At 34.3% G+C, this 20,472-nt stretch overlaps 1 protein-coding gene across 11 annotated transcripts in view; it reads right to left on the bottom strand.

Annotated features, from left to right (window-relative positions):
* LOC111054807 (inactive ubiquitin carboxyl-terminal hydrolase MINDY-4B) overlaps positions 1-20,472 on the bottom strand; it is a 63,886-nt gene that overhangs the window by 5,191 nt on the left and 38,223 nt on the right. For all 11 annotated transcript variants that reach the window (XM_039440128.1, XM_039440129.1, XM_039440130.1 and 8 more), the window contains 6 exons: positions 17,978-18,066; positions 16,863-17,074; positions 9,601-9,805; positions 4,601-4,666; positions 4,152-4,222; positions 1,488-1,635 (listed from right to left, as the gene is read on the bottom strand). In XM_039440128.1, coding sequence (XP_039296062.1) covers positions 1,488-1,635; positions 4,152-4,222; positions 4,601-4,666; positions 9,601-9,805; positions 16,863-17,074; positions 17,978-18,066 — 791 coding nt within the window. The remainder of the gene's footprint in view (positions 1-1,487; positions 1,636-4,151; positions 4,223-4,600; positions 4,667-9,600; positions 9,806-16,862; positions 17,075-17,977; positions 18,067-20,472) is intronic.

Genomic DNA, 20,472 nt, shown 5'->3' with positions numbered 1-20,472 from the left:
TGGTTCTCATGGAATTTATGATGGATTTGTAATCTTGATTAAAATTAAGCAGGCTAGTTATTGTTCAAACCGAGCCTCAGTGTTCAAAACTAATATTAATATTCTAGATCGAAACATTTTTCGATTATATTAATAAATTTGTAATTTCATACTTACTTCAATTCATTCTATTTTCATTTGAACCTTCTATCATTTTCATTTAAATCTTCTTTCATTTTTGTTTTAGTTAAGGGTCTGGGATTTATTTTTATTTATTAGTTTTAGGTGTCCTACCCCGAACAGGAACATTACTTTAAGCAGGCTATTTATTGCGCAAACTGGGTTTCAGTGTTCAAAACGTTTTAATTAATTCTAGATTGAAACATTATACGATTATATTAATCAATTTGTAATTTCATTGTTACTTCAATTCATTTTATTTTCATTTGAACCTTCTATCATTTTCATTTAAATCTTCTTTTATTTTTGTTTTAGTTAAGGGTCTGGGATTCATTTTCATTTATTAGTTTTAGGTGTCCTACCCCGAACAGGAACATTACTTTTCATTTTTTATCATAAATAAGGAATAGTATTGATAGAACTATCTCTAGATATTGAAATTTAAGCTTGTGACAGATGGATTTTTTGAGACAGGCTTAGGGTATTTTATAGGAGGAAATCAGGGACTCATCACACCTTCGAATATTCTTTTGACATCTTTGAGGCTCACGTTATAAAGTCAGTGGAAATGATAGGACTGCAGAGTTGCCAATTTTCTGTTACCAATAACGCCTTCTATAGTAAGATAGCTGTGATTCATCAAGTAACTCAGATATTTGATGTGATATCAATTGCTGATTCTTGTTAGTTATTAGCAATCCTTGTACTATTTTTCTTCCAATAATTCAATAAATTGATTGATAAGTGGCAATTTGTGTTACAAATGTTACTGATGTGAATAACATTTGTTACGATAGGTAGAATAATTATGATGCAATCCTTGTGCTATTAATTTTCTTCCAATTAAATTCAATTTTATAAAACTATAGACTCCTTGCTCCTCCCTCACCCTACAATTTAAGATCTACGTCAATATATGTAGTACCCACATTAAATAATATTTATGGTAGAAGATCCCTACATTATGTAATCCCTTACTTATGTAACAGACTACCTCCAAATATTCGTGATTACTCTAAGAAGGATGTAATGTTGTATCTCAATAATAACAGCACAATCAATTTATAAAACTAATAATATTACAAACGTACACATAATTCAAGAAACTTTTGTGACTCATTTTTTCCCTGTAACTGAGCACCCGCCGAAAAACCTTTGGGTTTGGCAGGACCCTCAACTGTTTGTATTGTGAATAAAAAAAATTGATTTGATTTGATTTGATACCGGTAAATGAATTGACAAGTGAGTGAGTAAATCAGCGAATGAATGAATGAATAAATTGATGGGAAATGAGTGAATGAATGAATGAATGAATGAAGTTGGCTCACATAATGTTCCTCGTCACCAACATAGACGACTCCATTGTGTAGATATGGGGTGGCGCGTCCACACAGCAGAAGTGTGATGATACATTCGGATCCTTCTTCTGCCGCTGTCACCATATAGCCTTTGATGCCGTCCAAATCACGTTCCACTCTGGACAAAATTGAAAATATCAAGCTCAGGGTGTGATCACAAAAATTAAAAATATCAAGCATATTTTAGGAGGGACAGACCTTTACAGTAGTATCTCTCTATATCTACAAGACAATTCTATATATAAAAAATCTGGTTGGGCGCACTCACACAACTTTCCTTGCCGTTATGAAAATTTATCACCTGACGCTAGTGTTCACGCGCATTTCAAGTCGACTATATTCAAAGATCCAAGCCAGCTGGTGACAGGACAATAACGCTGGAAACACACGAGGTCTGCTATCTCTTCATAGTGAATGTTTTAATATAATCAACAGTTGCCAACAGATTGCAACTTGTAATTGAAATAATAACATTTTCTCAAATTTCGAGCTTATTTTCGATTTTAGGTGAAAATGTTACTGAACATCGATTGTAGAGATTTTCATGCTCAATCTTTTCCACTTGAAATTTTTCGTTTAAATTGTATCAGAAGCCTGATAATTGAGATTCTAAAATCAAACTTTGCATAGATGGGGCGGAGCCCCTGGAATTTTTACAGATATGAGACTTGTGGCAGTTGATAGAGCTTATCAATGACTATTTTAGGTATAAATTTGATCAAAATCGTTGGAGCCGTTTTCGAGAAAATTGCGAGAAACCCAGTTTTTGACAACATTTCCGCAATTTTAGCCGCCATCTTGAATTGCATTTGATCGAAATTATTCGTGTTGGATCCTTATATTGTAAGGACCTTAAGTTCCAAATTTCAAGTCATTCCGTTAATTGGGAGATGAGATATCGTGTACACAGACGCACATACACTCATACACACACACACACACACACACACACACACACACACACACACACACACACACACACACACACAAATACTTTTTTGAAACGTATAACAATTTAGAAATTTGGGTACCTTAATTTTTTTCGGAAAGCAATACTTTCCTTACCTATGGTAATAGGGCAAGGAAAGTAAAAAGTACAGTATGTAACGGTTAGGCCATGTAGACACAATATACATGAACATAATACAAGAGGAAAAAACGATTTCGACCTCCCATACAGTAGACTGCTGAAAACACAGAGACAGCCACAAACACAGGGTTTCCGCTTTCATAATTGTCTGCCACACGATATAAAAAGTATAAAAGATCTAAACCATTTAAGCAAGCTTTAAAAAAATAATTTCTAGACAATCCACTCTAATTACTGAAGGAATTTCCAGTGAAGAGTGTGATTGACTAGTAGCGACTTTCATTCGCTTCATTGACGTGCCCCTCAACCTTGTGATGTAGGTGGTGAAGTAAAAATGAATTGAAATGAAAAGGGTGTGATCACAAAAAAGTATCAAATCTAAATATCACATTAAATGCGTAAATGTGCAAGTGCATGTCACATCATGCATGAGCCGAAAAACAAAATTTGAAAATGGTACTTACATTTAATTGTGCAACAATTAAAGTGCATGTCACATCATGCATGAGCCGAAAAACAAAATTCGAAAAGTTCCATTAAAACAAGTTGTGACTTGGATATAGTTGCTCATACTGATCGCCTCCAGCAAGTACAAGCGTTCAGTGTGTGTTCCCGTTGCTCTTTCCAGATTTTGTTTCTCATCTGCACGCTTGGTCATGCATAACCAAGCTTGCACTTGCACATATACGCATTCAATGTGACCACACCCTTATGCCACAGATTTTACAAATATTTGACACACAAAAAGATACTGATTTACAAATTGTTATTGATTCAGAATGTTTTGTAAACATTCAGAAGGGAAACAAGATTCAGGAATTAAGTTTGAGAAGCAATTAACTTTTGAGATTTAATGTTTTCTATAAGTAGTAATAAAATTTCATGACGTTGCCTCTATACTTTATACCTACTAGGTATTTGCCTAGGTGTGCCCATCTTTATTTCGCTTTTATGCCGTTTAAAGCAAAACGGGTTAGAGAAATGAGACGGGGCCGCCGAAAACAATATGCGGACAGATAGAAGTTTTAGAGACCCTTCAGTGGTCACCTATTGCTAATGAATTTTTCGACATTTTCGTGGTCTATTGTTAAGGTTTCCACTTCGTGCAATATATTGGTGGGATAAAACAAATCATGCTAAAATATGTTGTATTTAGAAGTGGTTTTTCATTAGTATTTTTTGTATTTTGAGCTCCTGTTACAATGTGTTGTAATAATGTATTACCTATTTCATTCAATTAATTTAAATTAATTTTTGAAAAAAAATTGTCTTTAGCTATGAATGGATTTTTATTTTTAAATTCGATATTTTAAAGATTCATGTGGAAAAATGCAAGAACATAATTGTTCTGGGCAATTTATTTCTTCTCTTTAAATTATATTTGTTTGTACGAATAATAAAGTATATGGAAAATACTGTGAACAATGAGATATTGATGAAATTGAATAGGCTCATGTCATTTACTAATTATCACGTTAATAAATGATTCAGGAATATAGGGTAAGCATAATCAAATTGTCAACTAATTAAGTTTTATCTTATACCTAGCTGTTCCTCTTGTTGCTACGGCGCTGTACAGAAATAGGAGACATCCAGGACATGATTCATCCAGGAACTGAAATACAAAAAAAAGTTTATTATATATATTGTGAATCATCAATAATGTATAATAAATGTACAATATTTGTATGTAAAATGTATTGTATGAACAATTATGTTCTGTAGAATCAATTAGTGGTTGAGGAGGAGGAGGAGGAGGAGGTGGTGAAGAAGGAGGAGGAGGCTGTCAATTTATTAATAAATTTGTTAAAGACTGAGTTCTGAAAATAAGTTAGAAGTCTATGTTAGAAGATTAACTAATTCTTTGAATATATATATATATATATAGCTTGGATTCAAATCATTCTTTCTTGAAATGTGATTCGGTTGATTATGCTGCAGTATATTGATAACTATGATTTATCAAATAACTTACTAACTTAAATTCACTTACCAAGTAAAGATATCGTTTTATGAATATTTGCAGCTCGTCATATTCTGTGAATTCGAACACATGGAGCTGTAAAAAAGTAGAAATAACAGAAATTTAAGTCTAATTTTCAGTGCAGAAATAAAAGAACCAGAAGTTTTGAATTTAAATGGATTCAAAACTGAATCAATCAGAAAAATGATGGAAAAAACTTTATTAAAAATTGAGGTGGAATGAGAAAGATATTGACAGTTCCAAATAATTTGAAAGATAATCAACAACATCCCTTCCATCTCTTTTTTACTTTCCTTGCCCTATTACCATAGGTAAGGAAAGTATTGCTTTCCAAAAAAAATTAAGGTACCCTGATTTCAAGTTTTCTATACGTTTCAAGTCCCCCTGAGTCCAAAAACATGATTTTTGAGTGTTGGTCTGTGTGTGTGTATGTGTGTATGTGTGTGTGTGTGTATGTCTGTGAACACGATAACTCCATTCCTAATCAACCGATTGACTTGAAATTTTAAACTTGAGGTCCTTATACCATGAGGATCCGACAATAAGAAATTCAATAAAATTCAATTCAAGATGGCGGAAAAAATGGCGGATAATTACTAAAAAACCATGTTTTTCACGTTTTTCTCAAAAACGGTTCTAACGATTTCCTTCAAATTCATACCATGGATAGCTATTCATAAGCCCTATCAACTGGCATGAGTCTCATTTCTGGGAAAATTCTAGGAGCTCTGTAATATTCTTGAGAAAAATGGCGGATAATGACGAAAAAACCATGTTTTTCACGGTTTTCTCGAAAACGACTCTAATGATTTTCTTCAAATTTATACCATGGATAGCTATTTATAAGTCCTATCAACTGGCATGAGTCTCATTTCTGGGAAAATTTCAGGAGCTCTGTAATATTCTTGAGAAAAATAGCGGATAATGACGAAAAAACCATGTTTTTCACGGTTTTCTCGAAAACGGCTCGAACGATTTTCTTCAAATTTATATCATAGATAGCTATCTATAAGCCCTATGAACTGGCATGAGTCTCATTTCTGGGGAAATTTTAGGAGCTCCGTAATATTATTGAGAAAAATGGCGGATAATGACCAAAAACCATGTTTTTCACGATTTTCTCAAAAACGGTTCTAACGATTTTTTTCAAATTCATACCCTGTATAGTTATTTATCAGATGTATCAACTGGCATGAGTCTTTTCCCTGGGAAACTAATGGGGGGTCCACCCTATCCTTGAGAAATGGACTTTGTAACCTCCATCTCGTGCATGAGGTAGGTAGGTAGGTAGAGCAGTTTATAAAAAGTACACAGTCATAGTGAAGATATTTCATTTGTAGAACAGCTGTTTTGACGACTTTTAAAAAAATCATCGAATTTCATAATTTACACAAAGGAAAAAGTACTCTGAAAACAATAATATTATGTATACACATATACAGTAGTCTGATCGTAGTTGCAAATAATATGTTGCCGCCAATAATTGTCATGATGTTATTCCCCTAAATTATTCTCGTTTGAGAATGAGGCTTACAGTTCAATGAGCAAGGAAAGTTGTGTGAGTGTACCACACCAGATTTTTATAAACCGGTATCTGCTATAGGAGGCAGTGACAAGGCAGAGAATCAGCAACGCTATATCTTATTTTTCTCTTGACAGCCAATATAACGTGGACCTAGTTTCTATAGTGTGGGCCTCAAGCAGGTCCTGCCTCGAGTAATACTCAATTCAATTCAATTTATCTCACCAAAAACACTTAAAAAATATAAAGTTGTGACAGTTAGACTAAAACAATAATTATTATTCTAAATAGCTGTATAACAGCTATATTATTCTTGTACCGTACGGCTGGAGGTGAATACTACAGGCATTTTTTAAGTGAGACACTTGTTTGCCAGTAGGAGTAGAAACTTATTAACTGTTCCTAAATATCTAAAGCTAATAATTTAAAATGGAATATTTTTATACATTAAAATAGACCCGGTTGCACAAAATCTGGTTAAATTTGAATCGTGATTTATTCCACGAGAACCAATCAGAGAAGGTGTTCTTGAAAAGAAGGCCCAATTTTCTTCTTCCCTTCTACACCCTTCTTTTCAAGAAGGCCTTCTCTGATTGGTTCTCTTGGAATTAATTAGGATTAAAATTCAACCGGCTTTTGTACAATCGGGTCTAAGAGATCACTATTTTTTCAACATTTGAAACTATTCATTATTTTCAAGATTAATTCACAATCGATAGCATTTATGTTTAATTTGTACTTTCTATTGTTTACCGATGTATAAAAAGATTCAATTTCAAGGCTGTGCAAAGGCTAAAAATAAACTTTTCCTACAGTTACATTGAAAAGTGGCCATTGCTGCACTGATTACAGAACGCAAAGAATCACTTTTCCGCTCTAGTGCGGGAATAGTATATTTCGCACCTAGGGCCGAAAATGAGATATTTCCGGCTCGAAATCGGTTTTTAAGTCCGAGGCCATAGGCCGAGGACTAGAAAAGATTGAGAGCCGGAAATACATTTTTGCCCATGGTGTGAACGCTATTTTTTGCCACACCAAAAAAAAACTTCCCAATATATAAGAAATTAAAAAATAAATAAAATTCAAACAGCCTATTTTGATAGATTGAATCTTGGTTATGACAACTTTCACTGTCAATTAATTTCAATATTACTAATTAATAATTTACAATAGTGACAATATTTTTATACTATTAATATTTTGAATAATTGTTTGAATTTTTATAGCTCGCGCTTTGTGCTTGGTGCAATATCTCATGGATAGATGGATGAATAGAATTTTCATTACTATTTTGAAATAATGTGATTAAAAAATTAATATAATTGCATATTTCACAGTTTTGTCTCAAAATATATCTAAAAAATTGATTGAAATTTAAATTACGGTAACTAATATAAAAAATAGCTAATAAAAGTCGAAATTCATCGACAAAAAAAAATGTCACTGACCGAGGTTCGAACCTAGATCATGTTTGTAATTCACTGAGCTTTGAGTTCTGATGTATTACGCCTTTACGCTCTCGGCCATTGCATATTTTTGTTCAAAGAGGCCTGTAAGTCAGGTAACGTATGTAGGCTACTATAATATAGTGTAGGCCTATAGCAGCAAACTTGAAGCCGGTTTGCCGGCATTTTCACAACAAAATATTGCTCTGAAAATAGTTAAATCATAGAGAAAACATTCAAAGATTCAATCTTGAGTGGGCCTAATGTTTTCTCTATATGGTTTGATATTGAAGAAAAATTATCTAAAAGTTTTAATAATGAATTACGGAAAAATTACTAGGAATTTTTCAGTCAAGGCTGAGTTTCACCAGTAGGCTTACCTTAAACTTTAGATCTCTGCTGTATTTTCCTATTATTATTGTTGATTGTATTGCATTAAGAAGTGGAATTCGATAATAAAAAAGAAACAATTATTACTCTACCTCACTTTTAAATATTGATACAATTATTGTACTTTGATTTCAAATTCGATTCTTCACTTTTAAAGACTTGCAATACTTACCTTTCTGACAATGGACAATGCAGCCAACATTATATTGTTGAGGCTATGGAGATATCATCGTATTCTATTGTTTGATATCAAAAACACAATAATAAATATTAAATTATGAAACAGTAATTCATAAAATATATTATAGACATGATACTGCGATTCACGATACATAATTATATAGATTATTACAGTCGTTATGAGATTATCTCTATGATTTTTGTGAGATCGGACACAATCAGCTGTTATTCAAGGTCATTTTACAGCCCTAGGGCCATAAAGTTTTACCGGCCTGGTCGGAAAACAATCACTTTCGGCCTCCATATGACGCACGTAAACCAGCTCATTACATCCAAGTGTGGCGAAAAAATCTTTTCTGCACTCCAGATTTGCAACATGGCAACGCAAAATACTTAGTAGGTTATATGGAGCAACAGTGCAGCAAAATCAAAATGAAGTTGGTAACAGTGACTGCTGTGGCTGCTATAGTGAGCAGAGGTGCAACAAAGCACAACGCGCAAATTATTAATTAGATATTATAACCAAGGACAACGAGGACTTTAGGATTTTAGGATTAAGGTTTTTATCAATAATAAAATTACACAGAAAAACATTTGATGGATTTCAGGCAATTTTACCCATAATTACCCACTTTTCATATTCAATGGTAACTGTAGGAAAAACTTAATGTGAAATACGTGCGCAAAGTTCCTCTGCTGCACTCAAGAAGCCATTCCGCCCTCGCCTACGGCTCGGGCATAAACGTTTCTTTCGGTGCAGCAAACTGTCACTTTGCGCACTAGTTGCACAAATAACTATTCTACTAGTGATATTTTTCAAAGTTTTTCGATTCATATACTACAAAGCTATCAAAAAGAAAAAGTTTTCTTAGGAAAACATTTTTTTTCTGCTCATTACTTTTCAAGATATGAGCGCCCGAAGTTCAAATTTTTTGGGACAGAACATTTCAAGTTTGGTAAGAGATAAATCCATGAGATTTGGAGGATAGATTCTTCATGGTATTTTTGATCTAATAAAACAAAACTTTTCTGAAAATATCAATTTTTTGAGAAAGTTATTCAATTTACTAAAAATTATCAGGAATAACTTTCAGTTTAGTTATTTTCGGTAAATTGAATAACTTTTTAAAAAATTGATATTTTCAGAAAAGTTTTGTTTTACTAGATCAACAATACCATGAAGAATCTAACCTTCAAATCTAATAGATTAATCTCTTACCGAACTTGAAATGTTCTGTCCCAAAAATTTTAACTTTAGGAGCTCATATCTCAAAAAGTAATGATCGGAAAAAAATGTTTTCCTGAGAAAACTTTTTCTTTTTGATTAGCACATCAGGATTATAAAAGTAAAAAAAGAATTTGATGGCAGGACTCAGGAGGTTATAAATGAAAAATATCACCAGTAGAAAGTTTATTTTTAGCCTTTGCAAGCCTTAAATGATTAGGTAGCTCAAGAAAAGTAGGTTTCTCACCCTCTCAGTGAGTCCATCCTGGAAGTAGTTGATAGAGTGCTGGATGTAGGTGTTCTCCTGGGGCAGCACCATGGAGACAATGGGCTTCTCGCTCACCTCAGTCTTGTTCTGACTCACAGTTGTCTGCTCAGCGATTTTCCACAGGATCTCCGCCATTGCCATCGTGATCGCGTCCAGCTGCCTCATTCGGTTTGGTTTCAGCAGTCTGTCCACACACAATCGTCATATTTTTTTTACATCATCAATTAAATACAATTTATTATACAATTCAATTCAAATAATCTGGTGTGCCGCACTCACACAACTTTCCTTGCCGTTATGGAAATTGATCACCTGACGCATGTGTTCACGTGCATCTCAAGTCTACTATTCAAAGATCTGAGCCAGCTAGTGACAGGACAATAACGCTGGAGACTCACGAGGTCTGCTATCTCTTCACAGTATATAATTTGATAGGATCAACAGTTGCCAACAGTTTGCAATTAAACAATAATCACATTTTCTAAAATTTCGAGCTTTTTTTCAATTTTAGGTGAAAATGTTACTGAACATTAATTGTAAAGATTTTCATTCTGAATCTTTTTCACTTGAAATTTTTTGTTTAAATTATATCTGAAGCCTGATGGTTGTGAATCGAAAAATCAAACTTTGCATAGATGGGGCGGAGCTCCTGAAATTTTTACAGATATAAGACTTGTGGCAGTTGCTTATCAATGACTATTTTAGGTTAAATTTGATCAAAATCGTTGGAGCCGTTTTCGAGAAAATCGCGAAAAACCCTGTTTTTGACAACATTTTCGCCATTTTAGCCGCCATCTTGAATTGCATTTGATCGAAATTGTTCGTGTCGGATCCTTATATTGTAAGGACCTTACGTTCCAAATATTTCAAGTCATTCCATTAATTGGGAGATGAGATATCGTGTACACAGGCACACACATACACACACACTTACACACACACACACACAACACACACACACACACACACACACACACACACACACCACACACACACACACACACAACACACACACACACACACACACACACACACACACACACACACACACACACAACACACACACACACACACACAAAACCTTAATTTTTTTCGGAAAGCAATACTTTCCTTACCTATGGTAAGGGCAAGGAAGGTAATATGAATTATACTGCGAGCTACTACAGTCAAAACTGAATCAATACAGTATTCAAATCACGAGATCAACATCAAGAAGTACACACAGTGCTTGGAAATCCTCCTCCAATATTATAGTGCATGCAAATTCACTTCCGACTTGGGATGGACATATGCGCAACAGAGAAAACATACTGTGGGAGGGATACTGAGGCGCGATGTTGCCGTTTTGAAGCGGCCAGCGATCTCCAACTTCTAGTGACTGTTCATGTGCTCATGCTACACATGCGAAGTTTCCTGTCTGAAAGCAGTCAGACGACTGACAAATTGGCAACTACGCTTCCACCTATCCTATTATATTAAGCGAGCAATTTCTGTATATATTTTTATATCTGGCTATTTATGTTTAACGGATCTCGAAAACGGCTCTAACGATTTACATGAAATTTGGAACATAGTAGGTTTATTATATAAAAATCGATTGTACTAGGTCTCATCCTTGGGAAAACTCGCTGAACGACATTAAAAGGATAATTCATCCTTGGCTAAATCAGCTGTGGATAGTAAAAAAGTGAGTGAGCGAGTGAGTATGTGAAAAATCAAAATATCGCATCCTCGATATTCATAAGATGACATATAGCCAGCTGTGAAATATAAACACAATCATTTTAGAGAATCGTGTTCTGTTTATCAATAAATAAAAGTAACGAGCTTAGCTTCGCTCGGTGCTTCGATATTCACTCTTAGTCTAGGCGCTGGCTTACATTGAGCATACATACATTGAGGCAGAGAATTTGACTTCGGATTATTGTTAGGGGGTCTTCAGTGTATATGAATCTCGATGTCGTCACGTCCCTGGGTGGTCGACAGCTTGGGGGGGAGGGGGGTAAGTTGTAAAAAACGCGCGCTTATAAAATCGCCTGTCCTGCAGTTACTATTCATAGTACACTTTTAATTTTTTCTCAATATTATGTACATATAACTGGCTTTCAATGTGGTCCTCTACATTTTTGCGATAAACTGCATAGTTTTTCCGTAAAAAAATAAAATATCTCGAAAAATGTATTTTTTTTATGGACTTTTTGTTATTTCTCGAATATTGAAGTCATTAGCCGTTTTAGAGGAAAAGGCTCCCAATAAACGTTGTAGGCCGTTTCTTCCTGAATCCAATGATATATATAGTTTGGGGGTTACGATCATAGATGCGGCGTTGGGAGGGGGATAAGTAGCACTGTTACGCTGCGGCGCGGTCCTCCCCCATGATTAATGCGCGTAATGGCCTGTCTATCGCATCGCTCCTACTAGTCTGTGCATTCAAATTATGTATTTCAGGAACGCTATCTTATGTATTTTCGGTTGCTGAACACGATTTTTCAACTCTCAAGTCTCAATAATTGATAATTTTCATCATAATATACTAATTATGGTCAAAATTACAAACTTCATCTCATTCTGCAAGGAAACTAAGAAATGAATGTTTGAAATAAACGAAACTTGGGTTTCAAGAAATATATTAGGATAGAAAATGATAATATTCATATGTGTTTATGTTCCATTGTTTGTATCTCAAATTAATTTATTGTGATGCACTGCAGGCTAAATTATATTATTAAAATTGCACACTGGCCACGCTTACTTGATATAGTGGTCAGTTAATTTCCAAGAAATATTTGTGGAATTTCTTAGTTCTTCATGGTGGAAATGGAATTCATCATTCATTCATTATCATAATGATTATGTTTAGTATGAAAATGTTAATCTTTCGTGAATCTTTAGTTTGTCGTGAACTTTTGAGAAATTATATCCAATAGATATGTGTCAAATCAAAATGAAATGAAAATTTAAATATTCATTCATATTATTTCTAACAGTATTATTATAATAAGTTAATATTTCACTAAATTTTGATTGATTCATCCATTATGGTATTCCCGTTCAGACTGTTTTGAAATGGTGACAAGTTATTCAGTATCAAAATTTGGGATTCGAATAGTTTGCCATGCCTGTTATTCTTTCCCAAACATATTTATATGATTTGTAATTTCATCCACAAATGAATGAATGAATGTATGTATTCCTGCACGTAGCTAACGTATGGATCATTCCTTTATAGATTCTTGCATGTCACATTAATAAATCTCTGCCACAGATTTAGAAATCAAGTCTCGATGGTTTGGAGAGCATATTATTGGAGTGATTCTTTTACTCTGCTGCTTCTAATATGTTCACTACCTTTGTTTGATTTAAGACCATAGACATGAAAAGCTATGTCCACCTGTATCACTCCATCTTTATTGAGAATTTTCATAACTCTTCTCATCACAAAGTTTCCATAATCTTGCAGCGTATTGAAGTTTTGAAAAGTGAAGTAGGAGTTGAATTCAGGAGTGCCATGTCATCATTATGCGAATTTGTCAACGATATTTAGGGATTTAGTCAAATCCACAACTAGTTTCACTTACAATTTCATGGGCCAAGTGAGATTGAGAGTTTTTTTTTTTTAATATCCATCAGATGTTGACAGAGATTGCGGTTATTGTAGAAATGCATGCTGCACTAAAACTTCAATGCTGAATTATCTTTAATAGCCTAGTAAAAATACAAAGATCAGATCTTTTTGTTCTAGAATAATATAATATATCAACTAAGACTAGGATTTTTGTTTGATTGCATCGTGGAGAATGAAAGAACTCTGTTTCTTTTTTTAGGTGAGAATACACTTTTACAATTTGCCACAACTATGTTCAGATAAAAATCGTTGGAGACCGAATAACTATTTCTTTCTATACGTTCAAAAGAGAATCACACACTTCTTCACTTGCTTCCAGACAACATATGATAAGATTGATAACATTATGCAGATTCTGTTGTCCATCAGAGTCTTGAAGAAAAATGTTATGTTCTCTTGAGAAGGTTATGCTTCTGGGAATCATTCTCATCTCTCATTATTCTTGTTTTACTTCATTAGATGACTTTCTCCATAATCTCCAGTGATATCCATAATGATGTCAACATACTTGAACAGAATATCTTTGATGGAAGATTTATTTATATAGTAGCAGTAATTTTAGGAAAGCCTTTGAAGAACTAGCTATTCCAATCACTCAGTTTTGGGTGATCGAATGAGGGTTTGCTCCAAAGCATGATCGGTTGTCACATTTATTAAATTTTCAAGGTTTCATTTGACAGAGAGTCAATGTATTGACTGTATAGAGTTAAAGTTTCCTGTTTGGAAATTATTTTCTACTTCTATGAGTATTTTTTTATATTTTCTAGATATAACACAGACTCCATAGTTTGTGTGATTGAATGAAAAAAGTATGGGATCTTTTCTCGTACAGTTTCTATGTGCAATACCAGGGTCCTTCCTTATGAGCATGAATACAATTTAAGATAATTTGAACTATGTTACAATAATCAGTAACAAATTTTAAAGTAGTTATTGATTTTGCATTGTAATTCTAAAAAAACTCCACAAATAGCTTCTGACTTCTTTCAAATATATTTTGACAATCTCTCATATTTGAACCGTTCATGAGTCCTTGTAGTTGTTTCATTGAATTGATTGCTTGCTCTAGCACCTTAATTATACTGATCTCCCCTCAGTAGATTTCCAACAGTATCCTCTCCAAATATTTCAAATTCAACAAAGATATCTCCCATTCCACTTTCGTTCAAGTACCACCCCAAGACAATCTGTCAAACTCAGCCAGATGAAAAGTATCTATTCGTAGATATAAGTTACAGAAATCAGTTGATGAAGCTGTGTTTACACCAAAGTTATTAACAAAATGTTAACTTAATCTTTATAGATTCTATTAGATTGAACGGAACTTGGCAAACACATATGTCCATCATGTGTATGATAAGTTATGTTCAATCTCATAGAATCTATAAAGATTAAGTTATATTAACATCTCGTTAATAACTTTGGTGTAAACGCAGCATTAGAGTTGAATTTCCTTTGTAATAAAATATTTAGTCATATCACATGGGAGTGATTGGCATTATTTGTGCTTCAACTGTAAATTTATATTACGAAAATATTTTACTCCTGTTACACGTGCTCTATATGGGGTAGCCTATATTATTTGTTTAACTTACTCCATTACTTGACTTTCGCAATTCCAAAGTGATCATTGAACTAAATCGAATAATTATTCTCTCTTAATGGAATATCAGTTTTTATCGACTGAGAAACACATATAGGATTCCTAACAAGATGGTTTATCATTACAATGTAATCATAAATAATGATAATGAGATGAAGTTTGTAATTTTGACCATAATTAGTATATTATGATGAAAATTATCAATTATTGAGACTTGAGAGTTGAAAAATCGTGTTCAGCAACCGAAAATACATAAGATAGCGTTCCTGAAATACATAATTTGAATGCACAGACTAGTAGGAGCGATGCGATAGACAGGCCATTACGCGCATTAATCATGGGGGAGGACCGCGTAACAGTGCTACTTATCCCCCTCCCAACGCCACATCTATGATCGTAACCCCCAAACTATATATATATCATTGGATTCAGGAAGAAACGGCCTACAACGTTTATTGGGAGCCTTTTCCTCTAAGTCGGCTAATGACTTCAATATTCGAGAAATAACAAAAAGTCCATAAAAAAATACATTTTTCGAGATATTTTATTTTTTTACGGAAAAACTATGCAGTTTATCGAAAAATGTAGAGGACCACATTGAAAGCCAGTTATGTGTACATAATATTGAGAAAGAATTAAAAGCTGTACCATGAATAGTAACTGCAGGACAGGCGATTTTATAAGCGCGCGTTTTTTACAACTTACCCCCCTCCCCTCAAGCTGTCGACCACCCTGGGTCGTGACGACATCGAGTTTCATATACACTGAAGACCCCCTAACAATAATCCGAAGTCAAATTCTCTGCCTCTCTCATGTATGCTAAATGTAAGCCAGCGCCTGGACAATCTATCACTGTAATTGGCTGATCTCCCTTCATTTCTCTGCGCTGCATATTCCTTCAAGTCTGAAGTAAATTTGCACGGACTATAAAAATCCTTGAGTACGAACAGAAAGGTCAGGTTCATGTTAAGCTTTCAGCTTAGGTCGTGCTCACGATCAACCTTCATGTTAACACAATCTTTATTCAAATTCAAATTCTTTATTCAAAAAATAATTAAACAATCAAATGCATTCCAAAAAGCAAATACAATATTGTTTCCTAATTTCTAATATGTGTTCCCTATAGGCTACCCTGTGTGGGGACACTTGAATATATATAATGAAATATTTATATACAATCAATTAGAATATTTATTTGAAATGCTACTTTTCAAATTTCCTGATAGCCTGTATAGACCTGTTTCTGTTTCTCTTTCTATAGACTGTAACTCAATAAAAACCCAGATTGCACGTTCGTTTATAGCACCTGACTGACGCAAAATGATCTCATATTATAACGGAAGCAACAAACTGCAAGTGAACGCCTAAAATGCAATAACATGATTCAATGATGGTTTTGGTGGTTAAATTTTATAGACTTTAAGCTGTGTTTACACCAAAGTTATTAAGAAAATGTTTATTTTTCCGTACTTATAGATTATATAAGATTGAACGTAACTTGACAAACACATAAATGTTCATCATGTGTATGATAGATAAGTTATGTTCAATCTAATAGAATCTATAAGGACAGCGAAATAAGCATTTTGTTGATAACCTTGGTGTAAACGCAGCTTTAGTGCAACCGGGCTTTAGTTTCAACCAGAATCCAGCCAGTCTTCAGAGTCCTGAGAAAATATATCAGTAAACGCGTGTTTGGGTATGCTATTTAAATTTAAACAAGTTGTTTGTTTATTTTATCTCTTGTTTCGTGAGAATAAATACATTATTTATTATCACTATCGTATTTAATAAAACTTTCAAGTGAAAAAACACTCACATTCTTTGATGTGGCGACGTCCGTTTCATGCTTCCAGCTTCCAGCACTCCAGCACGAAACGGACGTCGCCACATCAAAGAATGTGAGTGTTTTTTCACTTGAAAGTTTTATTAAATACGATAGTGATAATAATAGTGAAAACAAGATGGATAACGACGGACATTATTAATAATGTTTTGTGATAAGTCACTTACTCCTCGGGTGGATCAGTGCAGTCCTTCTTCTCGAAAAGGAGGTGCTTAATGACAAAGGCCTGTAGAACGGCGACGAGACCCCTGGTGCCGTTTTTCGGCGTCTTCAAGCCGAACGCCGTCTCCTTCTCGGGTGCGTTGAACAGAACGGACGTTCGCAGCCATTCGCCGCGTGGTGGAGCCACAGCTGTTCCGAACACTACCTGTCGCAGCTCCTGAAATTGGCCAAATTAGACTCTTGACAAATGAAAGTCATGGGAAATTAATAGGGGTATTCTTGAGATAAAAGGCTAGGATAGCTTTTATTTCTCCAAAGTTTGTTCAACTGTTAAACCAATTTTTAATCAATGTTGGTTTCCCAATGAATTCGTGTCTTCTTGTCTTATAAACTTATTGAAGTAAATTTTTGTGATTATATTGGTTAGAGAGAAAGTTGACCACTATTTTTGAAATAGTTTCAACTTGATAGCAGGCTACTACAATATTAAATGTCTTTCTCAAAAGTTTTTTTTCAACTGTTAAACCCATTTAATCAATGTATGGTGTCCCAATGAATTCGTGTCTTCTTGTCTTATAAACTTATTCAGGTATTCAAGTAAATTTTTGTGATGATATGGGATGGAGAGAAAGTTGACTACTATTTTTGAAATAGTTTCAACTTGATTTAGTAGCAGGCTACTACAATATTAAATGTCCAATGAACTTCTTCAGGTATTCGAGTAATTTTTTTGTGCCGATAAATGAAAAAAAAAATTGAGACTAGTAGGCCTTCATAAATTAGTTATAGCATACAGAAACAATGGCGTAATAAGATATCCCATGGTATAGGGCGTTTATGTCGCAACTTTTACTGTTATCTCAAGTCGATTTCTATCGATTATTGTAGATTTTTACTGTTTTGGCCGGGTGAGAGTGTATGAACGGCACAATATGAGAGACCACCAGCTTCACACACCTTTTTGGGAAAGAAATACGTGGACTATCGATAACAGTAAAAGTTGCGACATAAACGCCCTATACCATGGGATATCTACTTATGCTATTGTTTCTCTATGGTTGTAATTTGTAAATTAGAATACAATCTAATGTATTCCAGTTTAAACAGTGATAATACTAACGCATGCCAGTTCCTCGGTGATAGGAGTGCCTCCCGCGACCGCTGTCTTGGTGAGAGCCCGCTGTTGGTTTCTGGCATACATAACTCGATCTGGAAACGAGATAAAAATAAAATTATATTCAACTTCAAATTTTAAAGTTTCTTAAACAATTTATACAAGGTGAAACAATTTATAGTAGATAAGTAGGTGAGATACTATAATATCGAGAGACCATTATACGAGATCGGTATTAAGAGATATAAGTTGTTTATTGTGATTTGTTGATAAGATATCAACAAATAAGATAAGATAGTTAAGATTTATCGATTTTTGTATATGAGTTGTGCTTGTATTTGAATGAAATAAATAAGTCGATACTATAGGGCCGAGACTATAAACTGTTGAAAATGTCTTATGAACTTCAAAATTCAAGTAAACTTTTTAGTCATAATGAAAAAATGAGACTAAAGTTGATACCACTTTTCAAATAGTTCGACTCGATTGCAGGCTATAAAACGTCGAAAAAATAAGATTGTGTAGATTACTTTGTAAACCAGTTGATGAAGCGATTGGCGCAGTGAGATGAGAATGTGAATAGACCACGCAAGGAATCGCACAGCCTTGTAGCCTAGGTAGATCACAAATCTACCCCAAAAGTCAAAGCGATAACCATTAGGAATTCGCCACTGCTTCAAATAGATTGACAATCAAGTTTTAATGGAAAGTCTTCTCCGGAGTTGCTTCAACTTGTGAATTAGTTCTTTTCAGTCGTTTATTGTCGGTGGCTTTTGGATTACATTCTCTGCTCCTTCCACTTTTGTTTACTCTCCTTTTACTTCTATCTCATTTCATTTTTTCTCTCGTTCCACTTCTTATTCTTACTTAAATAAGCTCTTCGTCTTTCCAAGATGGTCTTCACTCTCTTCTTCTATTTCTTCTTCTTATTATAATCCTTTCTCTCCTCCCCCTCCTCATCAACTATCTCCTTCTCCTCCTCAACACCACTCCTATCTCTTCCTCCGCCTCCTCCTCATCCTCCTCTTCTCAAACTCCACTCCATTCTCTTCTTCCTCTAATCTTATCTAATCTAATCCTAATCTTACTTTTTTCTGTTCTCCTTCATTCACTTTTCTTCCTCCTCCTTCGCCTCCTCTCCTCCTCCTCCTCCTCCTCCTCCTCATCCTTCTCCTTTCCTTCTTATCCTCCATCTTATCATCATCATATTTCTTCTCCTACTTCTTTCCTATTCGACCTACTTCATTGTCTTCCTGTTTTTATCCCATGCTTCATTACTACGCATTCCCTTATCCTTTTCTTTAAAAGATTCACTATATCTTATACCACCGCCTGTCTTCGTTATCATCCTTACGATCTTCTGCATATCGTCACTTCTCCTCCCCATTCTGCTTTCCTATTCTACTAGTTTTTCATCTTCCCTATTTGTGTTCTTCTCTACATCTACCCATTCTTCCCAATTCGTTCACTTCTTATAACTCTCTCACTAACAAGCCCTCTTTCTTTCTATCTCCTCCCACTAATCTTACACTTCTCTCCTCTTTCCTTTTCTATTCTCTTCCACAAAACTCCTCCCACTCCTCTTCCCCATAAATTTTCCGAACCTTCCGATTCTTTTCTTTATTTGGGCAACCCCTTTGCGAGTGAGATTCAAGTCAGCATTAATGGAATGGGAAGCAGTGATGTAATTCACAAGGAATGCTGACAATATTAACTGAATCCCACTGAAGTTCGTGTGGCGAATTATTTGCCGTTACATTTCGTAAACCAATTCCGACTTTATCGGTTTCTTTATTTTATTCTTCCACTGCATACGATCAAGGCAAAAAGTTAAACTTTATTGGCTAAGTTCGAGAGAATTCGACCAATGGTATTGGGTATAGAACTTTGAGCATGTCTTGGTAACATTAGCTTGGTCGCTTCAAGAAATTGGACTGATTTACCAAGTGTTGATGATGATGAAAATGTCTCTGGTTTGTTATTGCTAAACATTTTTTCAGAAGTGTTTGAATTTTTCATCCGTTTCAGTAATGAGAGCAACACTGCATTATACATGAAAAGCTATTCGAAATTATGAACGTATTTTACAATGGTTTGTGGTGTTCGAGTAAGACTTTTTCAGAAATGAGAGCAACACTGCATTTTATACATGAAAAGTTATTCGAAATTATGAACGTATTTTACAATGGTTTGTGGTGTTCGAGTAAGACTTTTTCAGAAATGAGAGCAACACTGCATTTTATACATGAAAAGTTATTCGAAATTATGAACGAATTTTACAATGGTTTGTGGTGTTTAAGTAAGACTTAACCTATTTCGGACTATGTGTAACCTTATCTAAATTTTGGAGCGGAATAGCACAAGGTTACCTTATTTTTTCTCTCCCTATCATTTTGATGATGCACTTATTGTATCAATCAATAAAGAATAAAGATCTGGTTACCTTATTTTTTCTCTCTCTTTCATTTTGATGATGCACTTATTGTATCAATCAATAAAGA

The sequence above is a fragment of the Nilaparvata lugens genome, chromosome 13, assembly GCF_014356525.2.
Source record: "Nilaparvata lugens isolate BPH chromosome 13, ASM1435652v1, whole genome shotgun sequence".
Taxonomy (NCBI): domain Eukaryota; kingdom Metazoa; phylum Arthropoda; class Insecta; order Hemiptera; family Delphacidae; genus Nilaparvata; species Nilaparvata lugens.
The sequence above is the reverse complement of the archived record's forward strand: the minus strand, read 5'-3'. Positions and strand labels throughout refer to the sequence as shown.